The 19,517-nt window shown below is 34.7% G+C and overlaps 1 protein-coding gene across 1 annotated transcript in view; it reads right to left on the bottom strand.

Moving 5' to 3' along the window:
* The window catches only part of nudt14 (nudix (nucleoside diphosphate linked moiety X)-type motif 14), a 72,590-nt gene that overhangs the window by 15,689 nt on the left and 37,384 nt on the right, over positions 1 to 19,517 (bottom strand). The window contains exons 2-3 of the mRNA NM_001044888.1: positions 11,068 to 11,111; positions 1,845 to 1,909 (exon numbers count right to left, since the gene is read on the bottom strand). Coding sequence (NP_001038353.1) covers positions 1,845 to 1,909; positions 11,068 to 11,111 — 109 coding nt within the window. The remainder of the gene's footprint in view (positions 1 to 1,844; positions 1,910 to 11,067; positions 11,112 to 19,517) is intronic.

The raw sequence follows: 19,517 nt of genomic DNA, 5'->3' as shown, positions 1-19,517 counted from the left end.
TTTATGAACTCCCTCTTTAGTGTTAAAAAATGCAATATTATTATTTACTTTTGTGTATTTGTTGTGCCGGTACTTGTGTTTTGTTTAATTCATTTAAGAAGTGTGTATTCTGTGAGCAGGGAATATTGAAGGTTTGGTAACAGATCAGACTGTTTCAATTAAAAGATCAAATATTATTCTTGTCAAGTAAAATAAAAAATTGTGGATGCAAATCATTAGAGCATATTGAAAATTATATGAAATGATGACAAAATAATCTTAACCAGTGTTGGGTAAGTTGCTTTTAAAAAGTACTCGATTACACATTACAGAATACTGCTAGAAAATTGTAATCCGATTACATTAATAACTACATAATGCAAAAAAGTAATCAGATTACTAATTACTTTACTTTGAAGTTACTTTTAAAACATAAAATATATCTATAAAAATACAAAATATACTTTCGGTTATTGAATATTCACTGAAAAACATTACAATGGGTTGATCACAGCAGCTTGACATTTAAAATTTTTTGTTTTTTATTTTTGAACACAAAAGTAGGACATGAAGAAACCTGTAACCACTGACATCTATAGTATATAAAAAGCACTGCAGTGTTTGGGTGTTCCGTGTTTCTCTGTGGTAATTAGTCTACCAAAATGTGTATATTCCTAAAGTATGAAACTGATCGGACAGTCCTTGTCACATGACACGCAGTTTTAACTAATGCGCCTGGGAAATGCAAGCGCGACAGATGGGATATGTAAACGGCCCCAACAAATAGCTAGGCTTCTCTTCATATTCAGAAGATACCTTCACTCCCGATCCTGCACAAAAATCAAATTTATTATGAATTGGGCCTCCTTGGTGACGAATATTATCTTAGAATGCTTTCTATTCAAATGCTTGAACAAGTAGCTGGTCGAGTTAAAAGCAGGCGAAAGTTCTTTAGAGACTGGACTTTTTACGCTCATTGAAATCAAAGTAATGTCTGTATTTCCACTTGAAGAAGCAGCCGCTCTTTACAGCAGCTATTTCAGCCTGCATTCTCCAGCAATTACAAAGCACATGCAACTGACGTTGCAGTGGAAAACGTGATTTTAAAGAAGCATATTTTTTTCTTCCAAACATTACATTTGTAATGCAAGTAACTCAATTACATTGACTGTAGTAACTGTATTCAAATTACACAAATGTAAAATGCAATTCGTTACATTACTGCGTTCCTCAAAAATGTAATTATATATTATAACGCGTTACTGTGGAACGAGTTACACCTAACTCTGATCTTAAACCAAACCAAAACATTAGACCAGAGTAAGTTCATACCCATAACTTTCACTATTGTCCATTTATCAATTGCTGGACATCACATGAAAGTAATTGTATAGGATCATTTGTAGTAACAACCAACATGTTAAGGTGCCCTATTATGGATTCTAAAAGGTTTATATTTTGGTTTTGGGAGTCCCTGTCAACAAGCTGATGAAGGATCGTAACACATTCATTTTCTTATAATATGTTTTTTTTTTACCTAATTATCCCAATGAATCTTATATAATTTGTTCAGAGATTCATTTTTCCAAACCCATCCTTTGCACAATGCTCAACTGCAGTAATTGGTCCAATGACCCAGTCTGTTGTCAGCCCAACCAATTTTAGGATGCAACATATAAACAAATTTGAAATATTAATTTTAATACTAACTGCTATTTAGAGTTTGCCTCAACTAGGTAGAGTTTCTAGATTGAACAACTCGAATAATTTTGAAGTAAACCTCTTCAATTAGAAAAACAGGACCACAACTATAATCAAGTGAAAACAACAAAAAACACATTAAGAAGGACTTTGTAGGGCATTACCTGGGCGAAACTGCTTGACCAAGATGAAACAGTGTGATGTGGTGTTGAAAATCAGCACAGAGACACTGGAGAGAGGAAAGAAAATGAAAAGCAATGAATTTAAAGCTTGAGTAGGCATTTAGAGAAGCAGATGAATACTCAAGAATCTTTCTTTCCTGCAATAGCAACAACAAACAAATCTGATCCAACACCCTGGGTAGATGTAGAGAGTAAGTGAAAAGGAGCGCGTGTATGTGTGTGTGCGAGACAGTGAGGCACATGGACACCCTTGCTCTATCAAGCCCCAACAAATCACCCAGGATTAACACCTTGGATGTGGTCTTGGCTTTTCACTTTAGCTCGGTTTGAGACTGAACATAATGCCGTAAGAAGAAGAGAATAAATCCCTGTGTCTTAAGAATCTCTGTATAATAGGATTTACTCACTGAAGCATACTAGGATAGCCAGGCCTCACTGGACTGAAAGCAAGCTAATAGCTCAGCGTGGCAGGAGGTCAGAGGACAGAGTGTCCCAGTGCAGCACTTTTACATTCATACAGAAAATATACTTCCTCCAATCTTCAACCATTACAAAACATATACTGACATAACATCTGCCTCCAGTCATCCAGGCTACTGGTATCAAGACCTATTAAGAGATTTCAGCACCAAATACGTAATGCAGTACATTCTGTGCGTTGTTTACAGAAGGCTGTTAATGTTCAAGACACAGACTTCTATGCATCTTATGCATAATCAAAACTAAAAGGGATCCAATTAGAAATTGTGAGAACCATATTTTAATCATGTTCAAAAAGCACAAATTATTTACAGTTAAGGTGAAATTATTAGCCCTCTTGTGATTTTTATTTTTTAAATATTTACCAACTAATATTTAATGGAGCAAAAACATCTTCACAGAATTTGTTCTTAAAAAAGAAGACAATTTCCTTTTAAGAATTTTTATTTTTTATATTTATTTATTTATTTATTATCTTGGCTGTAATTTAAACAAATTTTAAGGTCAATATCATCCCCCTTAAAAATGTTCTGTCTTTAATTAGATATGAAATAACCCTACTTTTGACTAATTAACCTAACTTGTCCAGTTAACTTAGCTAAGCCTTTAATTGCAACTTAAGCCGAATATTGGTATCTTACTAATGTCACAGCAGCGATATAATCCTTGCAGATCTCTGGTAAACAAGCAGTTCGCTAAAGAACTACAAATCCGCCATTATATGAACTACAAATTCCGTCATGCACTTCATACACACCAGTTTCTGATTCACTTTGATTACACGCGCACACACACAGCCGGAGGATCGTTATGGACTGATTACATGGATTTTAAATTTAGCACACACACATCTTTGCAGAGCCTTGTTTAATCTTGTTTAACCTTTGCCTTGCCGTGTTTGACCCTTGCTTTGTTCTGTTTGTTTACCTTGCTTGCTGCCTGTACTGACCGTTCGCCTGTTATTTGACCAGTCTTCTGGATTTGCCTGCATGTTGACTGTTGCCTGCCTTATCATTCTCATAATAAATCCTGCATTTGGATCCTTAACTCTGTTGTCACCGTCCCTCACATTTCAATTATGTACTGTCATCATGGCAAAGACCAAATAAATTAGGTTATTAGAAATGAATTGTTATAACTATTGGGTTTAAAAATGTGTTGAATAAAAAAATCTCTTAAAATTTAGAAATCATTTGAAAAATAATTCCAATTTCACAGTATGTCTAATAATGTTGTCCTGTCTTTCAGATGAAGTCATAATTGTTAACCCCCCTTTGATTTTTATTTAGTTTTAAAATATTTTCTTGATGTTTAACAGAGCAAGGAAATTTTCACAGCTTGTTTGATAATATTTTTTCTTCTGTAGAAAGTATTTTATTGTTTTATCATGGCTAGAATAAAAGCTATTTGCTTTAAAAAAAAAAAAAAAACATTAAGGTCAAAATTATTAGCCCCTTTAAGCTATATTTTCTTTCGATAGTCTACAGAATAAACCATCATTATACAATAACTTGCCTAATTACCCTAACCTGCCTCGTTAACCTAATTAACCTAGTTAAACCTTTAAATATCACTTTAAGCTGTAGAAGTGTCTTGAAGAATATCTAGTCAATATTATTTATTGTCAACATGGCAAAAGATAAAATAAATCCGTTATTAGAAATGAGTTATTAAAACTATTATGATTAGAAATGTGTTGAAAAAATCTGCTCTCCGTTAAACAGAAATTGGGGAAAAAATAAACAGGGGCTAATAATTCTGACTTCAACTGTATATATACAATGTGTAATTTGACTGCATTTAATTTGCTATGGTTGTAGTGGCTATGTTAACAAAAATCCAAATGAAATCCAAAATGAAAAACAGCAAAGCACTGCTAAAACAGAAGCCACTTTCAAATAAACACACTTACTATTGGTCAACTTAAACTATTGCCAATTTGCCATCACATAAAAAGTCAGTTCATTTGAAAATGAAATGATTGGATTCAAAACTATTACATCTTTACATTTAGAGGCCATTCACTCAAAACCACTCTGTCAAATCCATTGTGCTTCCTTGTTCTTTTTCATTGTGAACAAGCACTACACAAACATTTTTGTTCTGTTCTTACACCTTAAGTTTCAGTTATAAGTAGCTAAACATTTGATTCGAAAACCAGAAGTTTATTCCCCAATCCACTGCTCAAGGGCTTTTCTCAAAGCACTGTTTGCCTCTAGCTTCAGATTATTACATTCAATAATACATTATATTAGCAGGTTGTTTCAATGGCAATGGAGAGAGACGGCTCTTTGAGTTGGGAAAACGGATATGTCTGTAGAAGCAGGAAGCCCAGCCCTGTCTTTCCCATGGTGAATGCATGCCAGAGATTACCACACAGCCTGAATGCTAACCAACACACACATCCACACATCTGAATCTAACCCACAACATGTAATCATAATGCATTAAATAAAGAGTGTTATCCTGGATCCCATAGTCACTATATGTTTTTACAACTCCTTGTTGTGGGCAGGAAACGTTCCTGGGACAAATCATTGCATGCGGTCTTTAACAACATATGCTTTGTCATTAGGAATGCAAATCTAGTGACAAAAAATATGTAAAACTTAAATATCTAAAAGACAATTAACAAAGCTGGTACATTTGATTGATCACATGTGAACACCAAACAACAGAATTAATCAAATTTAATCAAATAAATGTTTGATGAATTTATTTTGGTGGTATCTGAATAATTGAACTAAAATTGCTCTATATTGTTCATGCTGTGTATTACAATGTCCTGCACATTTAAAATTATAGTTTTATTTATACTCTATATCTCACTATTAACTATTTATCAATTGCTGGACGTCACGTGAAAGTAATTGCATACGATTATAGGTTGTTTTCACATGATGTCATTGATGTCGCATGAAATTCAGATGGAGGGCAGGAAGTGATTCTTCTACATAGGAATCGCTTTCAGAACACCAAAATACTTCTGTTTTATGTTTATAATTGTTTTAATCGGCCAAAATACGAAATGCTGAACAGCTTTTTTTAATAACTTCCAAATGTTTCTGCTCATAAAGGGGAGAAAGTTCAAGAAACTGGCTGAAAAACACAAGAAAAGGTGGCATGTAATCAAAATTTGTTCAATACATCCATGTGTACAATCTTTTTTTGAGCATGATAATTTGTTTGACAGAACCAATAAAGATTATATACAGGCCTAGCTATGTGTATAAACATGTTAATGTGTTGTATAAAAATCAGATACAATCACCACCACACTTATGCACCCTGCCATGTAATCTCAGTCTTGTTTTGCAATAATCCATGTCTTTACTGGCGTTTTGTCAGAATAAACAACTGTGAAGTGAACATCGTGATGTGCAGCAGCGGTGAATGTCTGTTGATGGTAAGTTTAAGTCCATTCCCCCTTACAAATATAAATAAATAATAATGTAGACTATGCGTCCACGCGTTTGTATGCTTGTTATTTCGTGACGTCTAGTTATATTAAACCTGTTTTTGAACCACATAGTAAAGTGTATAACAGGAACAACTCTTTGTTAATGAATGCTACATAATACTGTAGTATAGTAAACTGAAAAATGTAATAAATACTATATAGTATAAACTGTGGTGCATTGTGATGGTGTATACTTATAGCGTAAAAAAACTGAAGCCTATTGAATAATTTGTTTATTACTACAGTTGTACCACAGCAACAATATAATTACTAAAACCGTTTTATTGAAGTAATTATCTATAGTATGCTTCCAAACACTATAGTATTTTTTTTATGTAACGTAATAGCTTATAGTGTCTACCGCCCCAATGACAGGCACATATATTTTAGTTTAGTGGAAAACTCGCCCGTCTTCATGATATAAAGATCATGTCCAACATACTGTATGTGATTGTTTTCTATTTATATCTCCTTTAAAATATGGAATAAATCTCAAACATACAGACTTCCCTCTATGTCTGCCATTCAGTTTATCACTTCCTGCCCTCATTCTGAATTTCAGTTACCAGAACCACGTGACTGAAAGCAACCTATTGGTAGAAGCAGAATATGAATATTTTAGCAGTAGGCATTCCAAAATGAACATGATGATTCTCAAACTTTTACCAAAACTTTGATGGCCAGATTAAGAGCTCCAATATTAGAGGGCCTCCTTAATCCATCCGTTTCCATTAGGAGGAAGCATCATTCAGACCTTACATTTGATGTCCATCAAATAAGCTCCACCTTTTTTCTTCACCCTTAATGAGTTGTGGAGAACAGACTATGCCGAATGAAGAGTGCAGTCTGGGTCATCCTTTGAAAACTGCGTCTGATGGGTCAGTGCTCCAGCATGTCCAGGCAAGTCTGAATAACATGCTCATCTCTGCTTCACATCTCCAGCCTGAAAAGTACTATCTAAGTCACGCAGGACGTGTCACACATCGTTTAACCTGCCGTCCATTAGGACTGCTTAGATCTCATTTTGGGATGCAATGCAATGGGAGAAGCAGAGGCCTAGTGCTGGTTTAAAACAATCACTCACACATCACTTCCAAATTAAAAACTGTAGATGAAAATAAATATCACAAACAAATACACACGTTCATCACTGTCACAGGATTATGGCTTCCAACTCCTTACCTACACCAAAGACCAGCAGAGCTCACTACAGTGGCACTAATGACCTGAACAGACGCTCCATTTAATGGCTTTACCTTTCAGCTGTAGATCACCTCATTCATCAATCCACCAAACAGTACAGCAAAACAATGGCTCAGTCAAATGGTGAGGTCAAATATTTTAACAAGTCCACTAAGTTTGGAGACTTTAAGATTTGTTTTATATATAGTTTTTGAATTTTTTTTTTGGTCAAACTTTATTGTAAGGTACAAATCTTGCTGTTAACAAACCAGTGACTTTAGCTTGATAAACTTTTAATTTGATGCTTATTAATGGTTATTACGGTAGTAGTTGGTTTTAGGTATTGAGTAGAATTATGGATGTAGAATAATGAAATGAAGAGTATGTAGATACTTTATGGATTACTAATAAAACAGCTAATATCTTAGACATTAGTTGACAGTGAGAATTGATCACTATAGAGAAATGATCTCTAGGCACTCTGTATTTTAATGTGATTTATGCTTGTAATTTTCAGTAGGGCGGCGCAGTGGGTAGCACGTTCACCTCACAGCAAGAAGGTCGCTGGTTCAAGTCTCGGCAGGGTCAGTTGGCATTTGTGTGTGGACTCTCCGTGTTCGTGTGGGTTTTCTCCACAAGTCCAAAGACACGTGGTATAGATGAACTGGGCATGCTAAAATTGACCGTAGTATATGTGTGAGTGAGTGAGTGTGTATAGATGTTTCCAAGGGATGGGTTGCAGCTGGAAGGGCATGCGCTGCGTAAAACATGTGCTGGATAAGTTGGCGGTTCAGCCCGCTGTGGCAACCGAAGTCAGTAGTAATTAAACCAGCCCTGTGTGTGACACCTGATTAGGTTCTAAATGCATATTTAATTATTTTTTGATTCTCCTGCATTAGTATTAATGCTGAAAACAGCTGTGCTGTGCAATATCTTTGCAAACAATGCTACATCTACATTTAAATTTCAAAAGACCAGCACTTAGGCCCAATCCCAATTCTACCCCTTAGCTCTTCCCCTTATCCTACCCCTTGTTTTGCACGTGCCCGTGAAGGGGTAGTGGTGTCCCAATTCTCTTTAGCTTGAAGGGGTAGGGCTAAGGGCAAGGGTATACACCCCTTCAAACAAAGATTTTTCAGGACCACATTTGAAAAATTTACCAGAATACACCAGCCACAGCTGCACCCGGAAGTAAGGAGATCCACAAAATAGTATTTTTTGTCATTATTACGAATTTTTACAACAAACAAACACGTTTTAATATATTCATAACCGCATTGATGTTTTACCATCATGCTTTAAAAAAAAAAACGCTAAAATAAAAACCGCTAGATTTCACAATCTATCTGCAATCTATAATTCCTGAAGAATAAAGGGACTAAGTCGAAGCAAAATGAATAAATTAATGAGCATTTTGTTTAGACTCCAAGATCTGATTAACTGTTCACTATAAACAGCAAACATCAGTCCAAGACACTCGAAAATGTGGGAAAATATTTAAAGCCTCTACTAACATAGCTATTCCTTAAAACTGTGCCTATGCTTTTTGGTAAACAATGGTCTTCATCAGGGTAACAGTGTTAGGTGCGTCAGGAATTTCTTTTGAATCCCATGGTCTCATGACTCCAGCATATGTTTTACGCAGCGGATGCCCTTCCAGCAGCGACCCATCATTGGGAAACACCCATGCACACTCAATCACACACATACACTATGGACAATTTAGCTTACCCAATTAACCTGTATCACATGTCTTTGGACTGGTAGCGGGGAAACCGGAGCACCTGGAGGAAACCAACGTGAACGTGGGAGAACATGCAAACTCCACACAGAAATGCCAGCTGACCCAGCCGAGGCTCGAACCAGCAACCTTCTTGCTGTGAGGCGAGAGTGCTACCCACAGGGCCACCGCGTCACTGCTAATTGAAATTAAATGTTTCAAATAAATGTTATAAATTAATCTGATGTCATTTATATGTATCCGATGCATAGAGAAAAATGCAGAGACTTTGGTGAGCAAATCAAAGCAGATTCAGCATTGAATTCCACTGTAATGATTTATTGGAACAAGTTATCATTTTAAAAGTTATACTGCATTAGTTATTACAATTAGTAGTGTTTTTTATTTATTTAGAAATATTAGGAAATAAATTAGTAAAATTACCCATGACAACTTTAATGTAATCTAGTTATATTTACCTTCAGCCCACACCTCGTAATGATTTTTGGTCTTTGGCCCTTTATACGAAAAAGCTTTGACACCTCTGCATTAGAATATCTAAACAATGATTAACTGTTTACAATGTTGTAGTTAGTTACTCACAATTAATGAAAATACAATGAACCCTCAAAAAACCCTTGACAACAAACCTCACTGAAACCCTGAACAAGAGCCTTTCTTCAGCTCTGCTTAGGTTTGTTCTTGCACCTTGTCCAAAACTGGTTTGACATAATGGCACTATTTACACCTGTTATTAAGACGGATTCAGGATAATCACATCACAAATAGATGGGAAAAACACATTTTTATTGATACCCAACTCTCTCTTGTTCATTTCCAACCAGTTTTTTTTTTTTTTTTTGAAAGTGATAGTCTGTCAAGTGTATGTGTGTACATAACATATGCACTACAAAAGCATGTAAAAAAAGACAATGCAAAAAAAAGGCAATTTAGTTTCTTTAGAGAATCTAGTTTTGTGTTATAATCCCGACTTTGTGATTGTGATTATGTGTTTTCATCTTCAAAACAAATGTATCTTTAAACACTGAAAAGTTTAAATGCGCATCTAGTGTGCTTCAACAACACATCCCATAAGGTTTATGAATTAGGTCAGCAGGCAGAGAGGAAGTGGGGTTTTGGTGCAACTTTAATTCATTAAACATCATGAGAATTTAAACCATGAAAACGATTGAGTAAATGCAATTTCGACATAACCAAAACATTTTAAAAACCATCTATTTAGTGTTGACTGGTTAGATTGACAAAAAATTGGGTCGAAAACGTGAATTTTTGTGGTGTGTTCCAAACAGGATAAATTCGCTTCTGAATGGAAGTGATTATCTGAATAGTCCTGATAATTATCATATTAAGATGAAACATAATTGGTCCAAAATCCAATTCCAAAGCTTCTATGCTCTGATTGGCAGCATTTTCCCACCTCTTAAATTTACAGACTTCTCTTGTTGTGAATGTTTCGTTTCTGTCGGCTTGTAACACCGTGTTCTGCTTTGGTTCATAGACTATTTTCTCACAGGCATGGTCCAGACGTTCCTCAATGAAGAACAAAGGTCTTCTTAAGAAACCTAATATCAGAACATGCTGTAACTTTTATATCATCGACCAGAGACTTTGTAGCCACTTTGTTCCACCAGGTCTTCTTACAGAGTATGATTGAATCTCCAGACTGCTTCATGAGAAAATAAAAATCTCTGATGATATTGACACACAGCCCACAGAGGGACTCAATCCTCACCGATAGCTTTAATGAACCCTGTATGAAAGGTCAACCGTGATTTCAGGGCAGCAGTTGACAATTGGAGAGGTACAAAGAGGCGCTCTTAGGTGTGTAATGACCCAAGGAATGCTCTGGGTCGGTGGGAAGAGGTTGTGTGGGAAACATAACAGAAGTTTAACTGCTTCTGCCTCTTTGGGACACTTGAAGCCTAGTCAGGGATCAGTGACTGCAATGAAGACAGGTGGAGGTCTTCAAACGCCTACCTGAATGTGCTAAATAGAGTTTTGCATAAGAAAAAAAAGGAGAGATTTTTTCATGACAAAGTTCAATAAAGATGTGAGCCTATAACAAACGGAATTGAAGAGAGATCAAGATGCCTACACAATGACTTTCGGGGTAGCGGAGAACGTCCTATTGTTGCGCCATCAAGAGACATTCTAATTACCAAAAGCCTCTAATCCTCCAAGGTTTTTTCTTGCCTTCAAATATTACAGTATGTTAAATGACTGACATTTTAAACAGGAAATCCACATGCAAATTTCTCATTAAAGTAGGACGTACCAAAAGCAGCCAGAACACAGTCATATAGACAAACAAATTAAATAAAGACCTAAATAAATGTCCTCACCTATCATGGGTTTGCATAAAGTCCCAGGACTTCTTTGTTCCATTCTGAAAAAAGAGCAAAATGAAAAAGACATGTAATTTTTGAAATGGCAAAAAGTCAATGTGTAAAATCTGCGTCCAAAAGTGACATGCAAAAAAATCTCAGTTCAACTGTATGAGTGGCTCAATAGAATGTTTTAGTTTTGTTTCATATAATACTAAAGTTGTTTTTATACCATCATTTCAGGGTCCTTGAGGCATATTTGTTCTCCTTCAGGAGATGAATTGTCTAGAGAAATTGTATTTTCCCAGCTTAGACAAGGGCTGATGTTTTAAACATTGCAAATGTAACTACTAATGTAGTTGCCAGGCAACCAGACATCTCATTCATCCAAAATTTACATAAAAAGCTAATTTTCACAGATCCAACAAGCAAAAACCATTTTGGTAAAATGATTTTAAAGGTTTTGCTGTTCAATAAAAAATAAAATAAAAATAATTAGGGCTGGGTGATTAATCGACATTTAGAACTAATAATCGATCACATTTTTCCAGGTCAATCTTTTCAATTACTTTTCCCGGTTCTTTTTTTGACTGTTGTGTTATAATATGGGTTTTCATTTCAGTTGTTCAACTTTGCTTTTCAATATATAATCATATTATCGTAAATAAAATAATACTTATATCATTAATTATTTTAAAATCAACACTGTAAAACCCAAAAAGTTAAGGTAACTTAAACAATTTAAGGAAACCGATTGCTACAAACCATTAGAGATAAAAGCTAATGCTAATGAATACTGTGAACTAAATCCATTTGAGTAAAAGAAGCAATTTAAGCACAGTAAAACCCGATAAATGAAGAGAACTCAAACTAACAGAGTACTGTAAAACCAAAAAAGTTAAGGGGACTCAAACCGTTCGAAGAAACTGATTGCAACAAACCATTTGAGATAAAAAACTATTCTACAGTATATGAGTACTGTGAACCTACTCCATTTAAGTCCATTTAAGTTAAGTAAAGAGGTATTTAATTAACTCTACCTTCAACACAGTTCAAACCTCCTTTCAAATAAGTAAAATGAACTTTAAGTGAATTTTGAGTTAACTACACTTATTTCATCTGATAAAGTTGACTCTTGGGTTTTACAGTGAAGTAATGAACCCTTCCTTCAGAAATCTCTCAATGTGATGTGTAAGCATGTTTACTGTACAAAACCTCAGTGAACTCTGAGGGCAAAAAAATAAAATAAATAAATAAAATAATTGTTTATTATTTTGTAATTGAGTTCAAATGTTCAATTAATCGAGATTTAGATTTAAAATAATAATAACTAATTTTCCTTCGGCTTAGTCTCTTTATTAATCAGAGGTCGCCACAGCAAAATGAACCACCAACTTATCCATGTTTTACATTTACATATGTTTTCCAGTTGCAATGCACCACCGGAACACCCATGAACACCCATGCACACCCATGCACACCCATGCACACCCATGCACACCCATGCACACCCATGCACACCCATACCCACACCCACACCCAACCCACCTACCCACCCACACACAAACACACACACAAACACACACAAACACACAAACACACACACACACACACACACACACACACACACACACACACACACACACACACACACACACACACACACACACACACACACACACACACACACACACACACACACAAACTATATTTGAATAATTTCTAAAATGATCATTTTTAATGCATAACCTTAAAACACTAAACAGTAAAGCAAGGTAAACGTATCAATTCAATCAATGTCGGCAAAATGAAGCTAATCACCCAAAAACATTTAATTCATGCTTCAAAATCTAGTTATCATGTCAGTAACTTGGCCACCAAAACATAAAGTGTATTTGTCATTGTGTGAGCCTCACCCCTCAAAATTTATTAGTTGTTTTTTCACCAAGAAGATCAAATTAAGGTTTAAAAAATCTGATATTTGTTGAGAAGAGTCAATAGTACACAGACATAAATAAACATATATACAGTACATTTATTTTATTAATACATGTAATCTTGTTTGTCCAGTTACTGTATTGTACCATTATTTGCATGTTACCACAAATACACAAAAATACTACAAAATAACCTCCATGAAAAAAAGTATTCTTGGTGGACATCCTGTCACTCTTTGTGGCCTCATCAGAGATTACACGTCTTCCAACTGCTCTTCCAGGAGCATGTTGCTGCTGGGTCAAAAGGTGGCCATTTTGCTGGGCAATCTACATATACAGTTGAAGTCAGAATTATTAGCGCCCCTTTTTATCCCCCCCCCCCCCCCCTAATTTCTGTTTAACAAAGAGATTTTTTCAACACATTTCTAAACATAATAGTTTTAATAACTCATCTCTAATAATTGATTTATTTTATCTTTGACATGATGACAGTAAATCATATTTTACTAAATATTTTTCAAGGCACTTCTATACAGCTTACAGTGACATTTAAAGGCTTAACTAGGTTAATTAGGTTAACTAGGCAGGTAAGGGTAATAAGGCAAGTTATTGTATAACGATGGTTTGTTTTGTAGATTATTATAAAAAAAGGGCTTAAAGGTACTAATAATTTGACCTTAAAATGTTTTTTTTTATTATTAAAAACTGCTTTTATTCTAGCTGAAATAAAACAAATAGGACTTTCTCCAGAAGACAAAAACATTATCAGGCATACTGTGAAAATTTCCTGAGTTTGTTAAACATCATTTGGCAAGTATTTAAAAAAGAAAAAATATTCAAAGTCGGGCTAATAATTCTGATTTTAACTGTATATATGATACCAGACTTGATTGATTAAATAGATGATGCAAACTGTATAGCAGTTAGAGGTCATTTACCAATTTACCAGACATTACAAACAATGTCAATATCAGATATTTATGGTGTAAATATACAAATGTTTGATACATGTTTGATACAAATGTTTGACACAGGGAGAACATGCAAACTCCACAAAGAAATGCCAACTGACCCAGCCCGGACTCGAACCAGCGACCTTCTTGCTAAGGCGACCGTGCTAACCACTGGGCCACCTTGTCGTCAAATAATAATAATAATTATTATTATTAATATTATTATTATTATTATAACTACTATTATAATTATTGAACTAATTTAATATTACATGGTAATATAAAAATGCAACAAAATAAACTGTTCACATTTAATCTTAATTAATAAAACAATTAAACAGCAACTTTAGGATTCAAGCTCGAGAGAGCTAGTAGATCTGTGCATACGAGTAGTCAAAACACAATGGGACAGGGTGTGTAGCTTTAGAAACCTTAGCAGTAACAGACATAGCTTAGGTTTTGAGTACAGTGCATGTACAGTACTAAGTGCCTCGCTCACCCTTTTATATAAACCTTTAACACTTTTGATCTCTACAATGCCTGAAGACAGGGATTTCTGTGAAGCATCAATCTCACAAGAACAGACATGTTTCTTGAAAAGATTGCTGGAGTTACTCAAGATGATTGGGGATCGGCCCAATGTGTGTGCGTCTGTGTTTGTGCTTGAACTCTACTCGAAAGAGCATCACCTTGTGCTTTTCCTTCTTACACTTGTAAAATGCATCATCTTTTTTTTATAACATGGATTGGGATGAAAACTACTATTTGGAACTCACATTTTTGGAAAGTCGTTTTTAACTAGCTGAATAGTAAGATTATGATTAAAAAAAGATTATGCACCATGTAGAATGCTTGATATAAAAGTTCTCAACACAAAATGTCACATTTTCTCAAAAGAAAGTGTTACAGAGATCACAATATAGCCTCAATCTTTAAGAATTTGCACCCAATAGTTATCTCACCACACACAAGATCAGGACCATGTATTATAGTTAAGAACAAGCTTATAACATTTATAATAGGAGGTTTTGGAATTGAGTAATTTTCTTTTCATGGGCGCTCTTGATGCTTACACCCACAGTATCTATTCATCCAATACAAAAGAGTGAATTAGGAGATCTGTCAGAACTTTAAAATTAGGCATAGCTCAGCATAAGCAAAATCTTGTCGTTTCTTATACAGAATGTGCTTTTATTATACTAATAAATACATTTTGCATAAAACATTATGCAAAATATATATATATTTTTTTTTATGATTAACATACTTCATGTGAAATATCATTCATTCATTCATTTTCTTTTCGGCTTAGTCCCTTTAATAATCAGGGGTCGCCATAGCGGAATGAACCGCCAACTTATCCAGCATATGTTTTACGCAGTGGATGCCCTTCCAGCTGCAACCCATCACTGGGAAACACATACACATATACTACGGAAAATGGATGGATGGATGGATGGATGGCTAATAAAGTTTTGGTATTTTTTCTTTATTTATTTAAAAATATCTCAGCCCCCAAATGCTAGATGACCCTCTAAGACAAAAAAAATACATGGACTGTAAACCGCGATACTAATGTAGTTTCATATATATTTGGGCTGCACAACATTGGAAGAATCTAACATTACATAACATACAGTTGAAGTCAGAATTATTAGCCCCCTTGAATTGCCCCTATTTATTTTTTCCCCATTTTTTGTTTAACAGAGAGATTTTTCAACACATTCCTAAACATAATAGTTTTAATAACTCATTTCTAATAACTGATTTATTTTATCTTTTCCATGATGACAGTAAATAATATTTGACTAGATATTTTTCAAGACACTTCTATACAGCTTAAAGAGACATTTAAAGGCTTAACTAGGTTAATTAGGCAGGTTATGGTAATTAGGCAAGTTATTGTTTAATAACGGTTTGTTCTTTAGACAATCGAAAAAAAATGTAGCTTAAAGGGGCTAATAATTTTAACCTTAAAATGGTGTTTAAAAATAATAACTGCTTTTATTCTAGCCAAAATAAAACAAATAAGACTTTCTCTAGAAGAAAAAATATTATCAGACATACTGTGAAAATGTCCTTGCTCTGTTAAACATCATTTGGGAAATATTTAAAAAAGAAAAAAAACTAAAGGGGGGCTAATAACTCTGACTTCAACTGTATATAACATTACAATCTATCATTAATTTTATTTTGCCATATATATTGTGATGTTAATACAATTTGACTTAATATCTCTGCTTGGAAAGAATTCATAATGTTAGATCAACTGGGATGATTCTGCAGTGGGCGTGCATCTCTAGAAAATCGAATAAACAATCTATAACATTTTTGGGGACACATTTTCGTTGTGGCCTGCGCTATTTGCAGTGCATTTCTATATCTGCATTTGTTGTGAGTATTTTAATGCATAATAATATATAAACACAAATAACCCTAAGGAGTCGACGACCGCATACACAAGTGTTGAGACGTCTTCTCCTGATAACCCCAAAAAAAACCTAAATTACACTTTCAGGTTTGATCATCCATTGAATCTGTTGGGTGTCTACTTTAATTGTGTACACTCACAATAACAACAAAAGTGTGTGCATACTTTTGCAAATATTTAGTGTACACATTCTTTCTTTCTTCTGTTTGGTACTATTGGACTATTGGCAAGGGTCCTCTGTAAAAAAATCACATTGTCTTGTTGTACTTCCACGGTTCCGTGCTCCCTGTGATGCGTGGTTCAGAATATGCATTATTATTGTTGGTCTTACGCTCTTGCTCTGTGTTCTTCTGCACCTGATCGTTCCCGCTATTTATTCAATGTTTACCCACTGTCTGCCAAGAACAGCTTTCTTCACGACTTACTGTTCCCACTGAATTAAAAGAGTAGAGCCAAACGCTCTGTCATTGCTTAAGTTTCATCCACTTCGATGGTGCTGATAAGTGATAATTGTTCATAAAAATGTGTTTGTTGCCTTGGCAATGCAAGCATATTGTAAACAGAAGTAATCAATACTCTAAAAGTGCTCAATTATTAAAATGTGTTGACTTAATTATTATCTGCATAATTGGTTGAGACTGTTGTGTCAAGATGTTAAACAGAAAAAACTAATTTTAAGCTTTTTCTCTTTTTATTTTTCTTAAGCATTTTATTTGAAAATACAATTTTCAAAATTATCTACTTTTATTTATTTAATGTGAGAACATGCAAATCTACAGTAATATGTGTGAAGCCTGCTTCTTTGTCAGGTGTTTGTTACCCAATAAATTTGTACAGTTAAAGTCAGAATTATTATCACCCCTTTGAAGTTTTTTCTTTTTTAAATATTCCCCAAATGATGTTTAACAAAGCAGGGAAATTTTCACAGTATGTCTGATAATATAAAAATGAAAATTATTAGCCACTTTAAGCTATTTTTTGATAGTCTACAGGACAAATTATCGTTATACAATAACTTGCCTAATTACCCTAACCTGCCTAGTTAACCTAATTAACCTAGTTAAGCCTTTAAATGTTGCTTTAGGCTTTATAAAAGAGTCTTGAAAAATATCTAGTCAAATATTATTTACTGTCAAAATAAATCAGTTTTTAGAAATTAGTTTTTAAAACTATTATGTTTAGAAATGTCCGTTTAACATCCGTTAAACAGAAATTGGGAAAAAAATAACCAGGAGGGTTAATAATTCAAGGGGGCTAATAATTCTGACTTCAACTGTATATTGTCATTTTTTACCCCTGTTCTTTTATCCTGAATATTTTAGAAAAGCCTTTTTTTTAACATAGCACATACTATACCATACAAAAACCATGACCCTAAAACCATGAAAACCGTTGCACCCCTAGTTTTCACTGAACCACACTGTATGCACCCACATACATAAAACTTGGAAATCATATCCCAACTTGGGACAATTCTGTAAAACATTCTTATCTATTTTACTATTTACCTATTTTCTTTAAATAGCTTAATCCTGGTCACAATTAACTGCCATTCTATGGACGAGTACAATCTTGACATTATAAAAAAAAACTCCTTTCATGGTCTAAAAAACAAAAAAGATATCCATAATTTTGCACATTTATACTTAATGACTTAATCTGTGTGCGAGCTCCCCCTTTTAACCCACTGTCAAAATAGTTTGTGTGAGTGTGTGTGTGTATGGTTGATTGTATGCTTCTTACTCTTATAAATTCTAAATGCTGCATGCCTGGTTAGCAAATAAACTGGATGTTCGGTTTCAAGCACAAAGCCAGAAATAATCCAAGGCTTCATTACACTTCTGAATGAATAGACACCGTGCTATTTAAAAAATGCAGCACCTTTTCCAGTTGAACAGCTTAAGTGTGACCAACCTAATCATGGTTGCAGGTCTGATCTGTTAATAAGAAGCAAAGCTCCATTAATGGAAACAGTCATCTGTTACCTGAGGCACCAGTGTAAAACGAGAGTGTGGAAAGTGAACCTGCATACCAAGCTTGGTCAGTGGATCCGACGGGGTCATGTTTGCTTAGGGCAATGCTGCTTTTCGTGCTAATGACCTGTATCTTTTGGCTCCAAAACGTGGCTGTTTTGGAGGGAGCTCGAGAAAGCGGAACAAACTTCAGTCTCGAAGCTCTGTATGGTGTCAGAATTGCTCCATTAATCCAAGAGCAGCTAGTTAAATGCTTGAAAGGTCTTTGTGCTCAAGTCGCTTTGCTACATGTTTAGAAAACATCACATTCTCTTGATTAAGGAATTTTTAGTCATCCTTGATTATGTTTACAGACTAGAATGATTCACTAATGACTGTTAAACAACCTCAAAAAAAAAAAGTGTTGCTTGTTTGTTCAAACTACTTATGTAAAATGAGCTGAAACAACTCAATTATCGAAATTTTGTTAGGACAACTACATTTTTTATGTTCCATCCACTTAAATCTGTAAACTTAATTGATTTGTGTTGGGACAATTTGAATGATGCGTGTGAAACACTGCATTTTATTCAGTGCAGTTTCATTTCACTTGAAAGAATCAATCCCAAATTAATTCTTTGCCAACAAAAAAAGATGAAATATTAAGTAGCAGGCTACAACCAACATGCATGTTAAAATTCATTACTAAAAACTACATTTAATGATGCACCAAGAGCATTTAATTTGTTTTTGGTTTTATGACTTTTACACAATTAATCAATTGGCAATTAAAATCCTTTTTAACATTCAAAAGGTTAACCATTATTGTTTAACAAGCTATATTTTGTTTCATAAATTATAAGTTGTATATGGGTGCTTTCACACCTACACTTTTGTTTCGGAACGCATCTCGTTTGCCCAGTTAGCGCGGTTCGTTTGGCATATGTGAACAGGGCAATCGCGCTCTGTTCCGCGCCAAAGGAATCGCTCCGAGATCGCTTGAATGAGGTGGTCTCAGCTCGATTGAAACGAACCCTGGAGCGGTTCGATTGCAGTGAGAAAGCGATTCGATCCCAGCACGGTTATATCACAGTGTTTTATGGATGTGTAATAGGCATACGGCTATATGAGGAGAGAATTATGAGTAGGGCGAGAAGTTTTGCGAGTCTCCGGATGCCCGCAAACGAGTGATGAT

This window comes from Danio rerio, chromosome 20, assembly GCF_049306965.1.
Source record: "Danio rerio strain Tuebingen ecotype United States chromosome 20, GRCz12tu, whole genome shotgun sequence".
NCBI classification, from domain to species: Eukaryota; Metazoa; Chordata; class Actinopteri; order Cypriniformes; family Danionidae; genus Danio; species Danio rerio.
Note: the sequence above shows the minus strand (reverse complement) of the source record. Positions and strands in the feature narration are given on the sequence as shown.